Source organism: Acanthisitta chloris, unplaced genomic scaffold (genome assembly GCF_000695815.1).
Source record: "Acanthisitta chloris isolate BGI_N310 unplaced genomic scaffold, ASM69581v1 scaffold38990, whole genome shotgun sequence".
NCBI lineage: Eukaryota > Metazoa > Chordata > Aves > Passeriformes > Acanthisittidae > Acanthisitta > Acanthisitta chloris.
The window spans coordinates 1-7,749 of record NW_008651792.1 but is presented as its reverse complement, the minus strand read 5'-3'; the positions used below and the strand labels follow the sequence as shown (position 1 = coordinate 7,749).

The window sequence follows — 7,749 nt, the reverse complement described above, 5'->3', positions numbered from 1 at the left end:
TTGATGCCCAGCAGCCGTGCCTGAGGCACCTCCAGCTCCAGGCGGTACGAAAGGTTCCTCAAGGTGCACACACAATTCTCCACTGTCTGAACCAAACCAGAGAGATGCTGTGTCATCAGTTCTTTCTCACACAGGGACAAACCAAACCAGCCCAGGTCAGCAGAGGTGACATGGCACTGGGAGCACAAGTGCTGAATTGGTGCTGAGCCCTGGGCAGTGCTTGGGCTGCTTCTCCTGACACCCTCAACCCTGACCATCGTTACAACTGTGGTCTCTGCTATAGGGGCTTATTCCTTAGTGTTCTGAAAATGAAAAGCACAGGAGCTTATTTTGTTAAGGAGCGAATATCACATCACTGCTGAAAATGAGAAGCACTGAACAAGTTATGCAACTGAGTTTGGCTGTGCCTCAGTGCACTGGGGCGAGGTGGCAGCTGAGCTCAGGACATCACTGTGCTCAGCCCTGCACAGCCCCAAAGATCCCACCAGACACAGTTTGGCACAGAAGATGTGCAGACGAGACACGCACACACCTTGCTGTCATAATCTGAGGTGTTCACACAGGTGTGGATCACAAAGAGCAGCGAGTCCACCAGCCCCTCGCAGGACCTCATCTGCTTTCGTGCCTCTTCCCCAGCCGAGCTCAGGTTCCTGAGGGGTTGGAACGACAAGGGAACAAGGACAATCACTCGTGAGACAGTTTGCAGAAGGTTTGCATGCAGCCGACTGCTAACTGGCCAGCAATGCTGAGTGACTGATGTGGTGATTTTCAGGTTGTTCCCACATGACACAGGAGAGCAGTTGGAAAAGCTGAACTGCCATTTACAGAATAAACAACGCTGTTGCCTTTAAAGTGCCGTATCAGCAGGCCCTGCCGGATGACATGATCCTCCTTAAGAGCAGTCCTGCAGAAGAGAGGTACCTGAGGCATCCTGTCGTGTTGCGCAGCACGAGGGAAGCCTGAAACTTAATCTTATGATCGTCGTCGAAGGAGGAGCTGTTCCAGCCCGAGTGGGGCACGATCACAGTGTTGGTCAGCGTGGACAGAGCGTCTCTGATGATTGTCATCTTCACGGCGTCGCACGAGGACAAGTTCCAGAGCACCCCTGAGGAGAGATTTCCATTGCAGCGGAGTCAGCAGAGGGTGGCAAAGGAACACGGAGCGACACTGACGGCTCAAAAGGATTCACTCTAAAATGTGACGTGGTTCCAGACCAGGCAGGGCCTGGAGAGCCAGCACCCAAAAAGGAGGGAAGCAAGGTGAGCAGTGCTGGAGGGGATGGTTTTGGTGGGTTTTCCCAAGGATAATGCCCTGCCATTCCTGCACCCTTGCACTGCACGCCTGGGACATCAGGGACTGAGTGCAGATACAGAACCCTACAGAAAATTCCTTCCTGGAAACAACAGCAGCAAGCCCAGAGCGTGTTCCATTCCCCTATCAGCCAAAGGGAGCTGCTACCCCTCTCTCCCCCTCGGGCAGACACCCCTAGCTCCCTGCCCTGCACAGTCTCTGTACGTGACATTCGGATACAGAAGTTTAGACCTGACATAAATCAGAACTGTCTATGCAAGTCACATGGCAAACACAGCACTAAATCCTCTTTTTCATCAGGAATCACAGCTTGACGTTCATCTGAAGGCTCACCAGGCACTCATCTCACCAAAATACTCTCCTCCACACAGTGTTTCACCAGGGGGGCAGTCTCAGGCACACACACTCGCCCACCCAGCTGACAGCAGCTCCCCCAGAGCATCACTGCTGCACACACCCAGCACTCCTGACAGACCCTGGACATCCATCTCCTCAGAAACAAACCTCGAGGGGACCAGACAGCAAACACCACAAGGGTTAACAAAACCCAGAGTTCATAAGGCAGCACAAGTTTTTAATAGAGCCCCACGAGAACAAGAGAGCCAATTCTTCGCATGAGGACACCCTGTCCTCTTCAGGGCAGCAGTGAAGGGGCAGCATGGGGACACCACGAGAGGAGATGTACTGACTGCTGCTGCCTTGGTTTCTGGTCACAGGCAGCTGAAGTTCCTCGCGTGTCCCACAGAGGTTCCCAGAGATCCGAGTGTTGGTTCAGCTCACGAGGGTTACGTGAATGTTTGGGTGAACCTGTGGCTGCTGACTCGGCTGTCCCTGCATAGTGCAAGTCTCCCAAATGCATTTGGACAGTGACCTCAGCCACACGTTTTAACCCCTGGTCAGCCTTGCAGAGGTCAGGCAGTCAGACCAGGTCTCCTCTAGGTCCCTTCAGTGGAAACATGATGTTCTCCCCGGGATGTGCCTGCGTGTGGCACACACTCAGCTCACCTGGACTGAGCTCCTTGCACCTCACAGCAGAGCTGGTGGCTAACTGCTGCAGAAGCTCTCTGCAGAGGAGTTTGTGGGCTGTCCTGAAGGTCTCCCCCACGAGTTCCTGCTGTGCCTAGGTCAGTTTTTGTGTTTGACCACCCTGATTAGCATCATAGGTGAACACTCTGGTTGTCCAGGGACTGTCCTACGCAGCCTTGCTACAGAGTGGGTGTAAAAGGCACTTCCACTGAAGTGGCATCTGCAAAACAGGTCTTCTGGGTATGAGCAAACTTTGCACAAAACTCCTCCATGAAGAGCAAAGATCTACCAACAATGAATCTGCAGGCATTAAAGTGCTCAAGGATTCCTGACCCAGACCCATTTCAGAGCCATGTGTGGAGCCCTTGCTCCTGCTCAGCAAAGGCTCAGGCACAGCAGAGACTTGAGAGCAAACTGGGACATTAAGAAATAGGTTTAAAAAGTACCCTCTGAAGTTGCTGTGTAGAGTTTTATCACAAAGCTTCCTCCAAGCAGCCTGCTACACTCTCCAAACATTGGCTCCTCCGTGGGGATTAGCCTGGGAGCAAACTGGGGAGTTGCACTGAGTACCCAAGGCAAACCCTGCCCAGGGCTGGACTAGCAGGGAGGCAGCTCAGTTAGGTGATTAATGATTAATTAACCCCGTGTTCAGTACTGAAGACAAAGCTCCCTCCAGGACACTCTGTCTCAGCCTGGGAGAAGCCTCCTGCTCTTGGTGTTACACAGCCCATCAGTCTTCACCTCAAAACGAGGACACGACCTGATCGTTTTAAGGTGCTTATTTTAAGATAATTGGGAGCAAATTTAGTGCTTATTACAAACAAGACCTGAAGGCAAAGGCAGCTATAATTTGGGAAATTTCCATTCAAAGACAAGGAAAGTGGTAGCAGGAGCTGGTGCAATGCTGTCCAGGTAAGGGATTACAGGATGATTTTGGGTGGTGCCTCTTTGCTCCTCGTGGTTGCAGAGGTACACTGAAATAGTTACAGAATCATCTGCCAAAGTCCAAAGAGACAGTCTGAAACTGTAGGTAGAGGGTGAATTTCCAAAAGTTATTTTTCAACAGCCATTAACTGTGATTCCCATCATCCTGGAAGAGGGAACAGCTCTGGGGCCCCAGCAGATCCCTGCTGGCCCCAGCACCTCTGCTTGTGGAAGGAGAGGGAGTTCTGCTTGCTGCTCGTGTGACCCTTGAGTGTGTGTGTTACTGCAGCTCCAACTGCCTCTCCTGTCTGCCTGAGCCTGAGAGAGCTACCACACAAGGCAGGAAAATCACACCGTGTTAGTGCTCAGTGCTGCCTGCAGGAGAGCACGGCCCAGAGGGGAAGGAGGTGGCTCAGGAGGGACCACCCAGCACTACAGAGCATGGGTAACCTTAGTGAAGGGAGGTCTGTAGCAACACTGTCAGGCTGGGCTATCATCTGCATACCTGCGATTTTCTGCCTGTACTTGACACACATTTACGTAGTTTGGATCCATCTTATGAATTCTGCAAGATCTTATTTAAAACTGTTGCAGCAGGTGATAAAAAAGCCTGTATTAAAACAAATGCTTGGAGTCAATAAAGAAATACCTGCCCAAGACCTGCTGTGTGTGCAGGAGACTCAAACCAGGGAAAATCCACCCTAAGAGGAGCTTTAGTGCCACTACCTCAGCACTCATTTCTCCCAGTGACTCTGTACTGTGTTACTTTAACTGTGATAACCAAAACAAGCCTGCAAACAACTCATTGGCATTGTGGCTCTGCTGTCTCCCTCCCGAGCTCACCTGTCACCAGCTCTTTGATCTCAGGGTCCACAGACTTCCTGAGCAGCCGCAGCAGGGCCGGGATGCCGCCCACGTTCCGCATGGCCACCTTGTTCTCGTCCGTGGACTTGCCGTACACCAGGTTCCGCAGGGCCCCGCACGCGTTCTTCTGCACCTCCAGGACTCTGTGATCCAGCAGGTCCACCAGGTGCTTGATGCCCCCGAGCCTGTACACCTGCCAGGGGAACGAGGGGACCGTCAGCTCCCGGCACAGGGTGACACACCTTGATGTGTACATGTTTGTGTGGCTGTTTGGCTTAAAATGTTCAGTGCTTTTTATTGGCCTGAACACAAGGAGCATACAATGATCCCCAGTGAAAATCAAACTGGGATTTAGTCAAATCATTGCAACTTGATACTTGGAAAAACAGAATCTTCTCTCCATTTTGTTCTTGAACGTTGCATTGAGTATTACAAGAGTTCATGTCTTACCAGCACCTTAAACCAGCCAAATGGAAGAGGCTTGGAAAACCCCACTGGAATACAAGGTCTGTGACCAACACTGTGACATGTACCTGTCCAGCCACCTCTCCAGGAGAATGGAAGAAATAAAGTGACTTGGCAGCTTTCCAGACCTCTGGTTAAAAAGGTGTGTTTTTCCCAAGACTATATTTAGTTTATATTTATATTTACACACCCAGACACAGCTACCAGGCACGTTCTGTATCCAGGGGAGCAAAGTTTGGCCTTGATCCATCTGACTCTTGTGCCAAAACCCGCCAGGAATCTATCCAAAGGCATCCAGTGGACTTCTAGCTCAAAGTTATTCACCTGGCAAGACTTGTGTAGCCAGGAAATGAGTATTACCTTACAGATTCCTTAAATGACACAGACTGCACTGCAAGCATATACTACAGGATGCTCTAAAAAATTTAGAGTTATTATTTCTCATGGCAAATCATTCTCATTTCTGTTACTAAATAAGGAAGGAACCCACATAAAGACTGTCCTCCGTGTGTTTCTAGGGTTGTACTCCTTTCCTTTGCCTGACAGCTCACTCAGTCCCTACGATGCCTCAAAACACCTTGATCAAAACAGTGAGAGCCTTTCAAAGCCCTTGGTTGTTCCAGTCTCCAGTCACCAACAGGTGACACGCAACCAGGCAATGGCAAACGTACTTTACAGTTCGGCTGGATGACACAATCTCAAGGCAAAAGATTTCCACAGAATTTCCATGCAGCTCTTATGGCAGGCAAAACCTCAGAATGTGTGTGTAACTACACACACCCGGGTACGTCAGTACTGGCACACACAGAACACCGTGGTGTGATGGAAACAGGTGAGCAGAGGCCTAGTTGTCCCTGGACGTCTCCCCGTGGGCAGGAGCAGCACATACCTCTGTTTTCACCTTGTTGTCCCCGAAGCAGAGGTGCTGCAGGTAGGCAGCAGCGTTGGCCTGCACCGACGGGAACTGGTGCTGCAGCATGTGGATGACCTCGGGCAGCTCTGGGTCTCGCCACGCAAACTCCCTGTGTGGGGTGGCACATTGCAGAGAGGCATTACCCCCAAACCCACGGGCATCGGCCAGTACAGGCACTGCAGCATCCTAAGGGCTTTGCAACAACCTGTTTTGGTCCGGAGCAGGGCTAGGAGGAAAACCAGGTGTACTGGGATAACCATGAGTCACATCACCTTTCAGTGTTCCACCTGGGAAAGGACACTGTGTCCAACCTGCTTCAGCTGGCTCGGCTGTGGACCACAGACACACACTGAAGTTATACCAACTCACACTCTACAACCTACAGGAATCTCCCAGAACTTAAACATACACTGCAACAGATACTCCCTCAGCACTGCTGCTCCCAGACACCTCTTCCACACAGCACTTTTCTCAGCGCTCAACGTCCTTCCTAGGCTGAAGCCAATTGTGCCTCACCAAAACCTGCACACCCTGAAGTGTCATCACAGGGACCAGACACAGGAAGTTTGCTTCATTTGAGTTATTCAGGGACTGCAAATTTAAAATCATGAAAATGAAATCTTCACTAAACCACAGTGACTGTGCAGACCAGTCCTGGAAAAGCCATGAAACATGGCCATGCCCAGTTTGTGGGCCTAGAAACACAGTCATGAACACTTGCTGGGCTCTCTGCCTGCTGCACAGGAGGGCTGGGGGTGTAAAGCTGCATCCAGGTTTTCCCATGCTCAAAAATCCAAGCAAAACAAACAACAAAAGCAAACTGTGTTCCAAGAACAGTACCTGAGGAGCTGTCCCAAGGCTAATGCTGGCCTGGCCAGTGGGATCTCCCAGGACTCACAGTCACCTGAGGGGAAGCTCAGTTCTTTGCCCACTTTGAACGGCTCAGCAACTCAGAGGTTTATTTCTCCATACCAATGATAGGGAAACCTTAGGGAAAACTGCCTTTCTAATAAAGCTAGTGGCTTTCTGTATGCTCCCTCAGTCTCATTCCAGTGGTGCTTCCCAGCAGCCCACTCTGAGGTGTAACACCCACAGCAGCACGAAACGCACATCGGGAACGGGAACAGGCTCAGCGGAAGGTAAACACTGTTCCACTGTGAGGCTACAAGCTGGGAAGGTGCATCAGCAGTGACAGCTGAGCCAGAATTTCTTTAGAGCTCCTCGCTATGAACACGAAGCCTCCCTGTTACTAGCAGCTCCTGCTGTCACTGTGCCAGAGCAGGCAGCCAGCAAGCTTTACTACTCAGAGCTAAGATTAGCTCATTAACATCAGCTAGATGAATGTACCATCCAGCTAAATGAAATTAATCCGGTTTCTCAATAGCTATTAAAAAAATTAAACATATGGATTTCCACTAACAAACAGAGCACCAAAATCTATTAAGCCAGTGTTTTACTGTCGAGAGGGCAGGACAGGCCCAAGCCAGAGCGGCTGTGTGGTGCTGGGAGCCTGCAGAGGCAGAGACAGGAGTTCAGCGTGGAGCTCTCTCAAGCAGCAGGAGGTGCCCTGTGCTTCCATGGCCCAGGAGAGCCTGGCAGGTGCCTCAGTGAGCCAGGAATTCCTGCCCATGCCAAACCCACACTGAAGAGGTTTGGTGCCTCGTTCCCTCCAGGCTGTGCAGGTTCACATACAAGGTTTTAGTGCATAGTGTCTACAGCAAATGGCAATGTCACTTGTCACAGGACCATGCTGTGCACAGACACCTCCCACATCAAAGCTGGAATTATTTCAAAAATACACGTGCTCACTCTCAAACTGGCACATTTATGAATCATCTTTAAACTTACTTTGTTGCTGGCTGCCCAGAAAAATTCATTGAAATACGCTAGGTATGTGCTTTTGAATTTTCAAGCCCTGATTCCTGTTTGTATAAAGAGAAAACTCACTACAGTGCTACAGGATACTCTGTGGACTTGCTATAAAATATTGGGAATAATTCAGTCAAACATCACCAAAATTTGGAAGTATTTCCTGTAAGAGCTTCTACATGAAAATAAACATGGGAGAAAAACATAATAACAAGCAAACGTGTAACAGCTGCTCTGCTTTCTGCAGCAAGCAGACCGTGCTGCTATCCTGGCCACGCTGGGATCCCCGAGCACCAGGGGAGCAGAGGACTTGCCTGGGGTCCTTCTGGATGCTGTCGATGGAGGGGGAGCGCGTGGTGCCGCCGTCGGGCGCGGGG

General features: G+C 50.6%; 1 protein-coding gene across 1 annotated transcript in view; it reads right to left on the bottom strand.

Annotated features, from left to right (window-relative positions):
* LOC103802155 (plakophilin-4) overlaps nt 1-7,745 on the bottom strand; it is a gene marked incomplete at both ends in the record, with an annotated part of 13,618 nt that extends 5,873 nt beyond the window's left edge. Inside the window, 6 exons of the mRNA XM_009074610.1 lie at nt 1-86; nt 533-650; nt 922-1,105; nt 4,105-4,318; nt 5,480-5,608; nt 7,683-7,745. Of these exons, the coding sequence (XP_009072858.1) occupies nt 1-86; nt 533-650; nt 922-1,105; nt 4,105-4,318; nt 5,480-5,608; nt 7,683-7,745 (794 nt within the window). The remainder of the gene's footprint in view (nt 87-532; nt 651-921; nt 1,106-4,104; nt 4,319-5,479; nt 5,609-7,682) is intronic.
* Between the last annotated feature and the right edge of the window lie 4 nt (nt 7,746-7,749).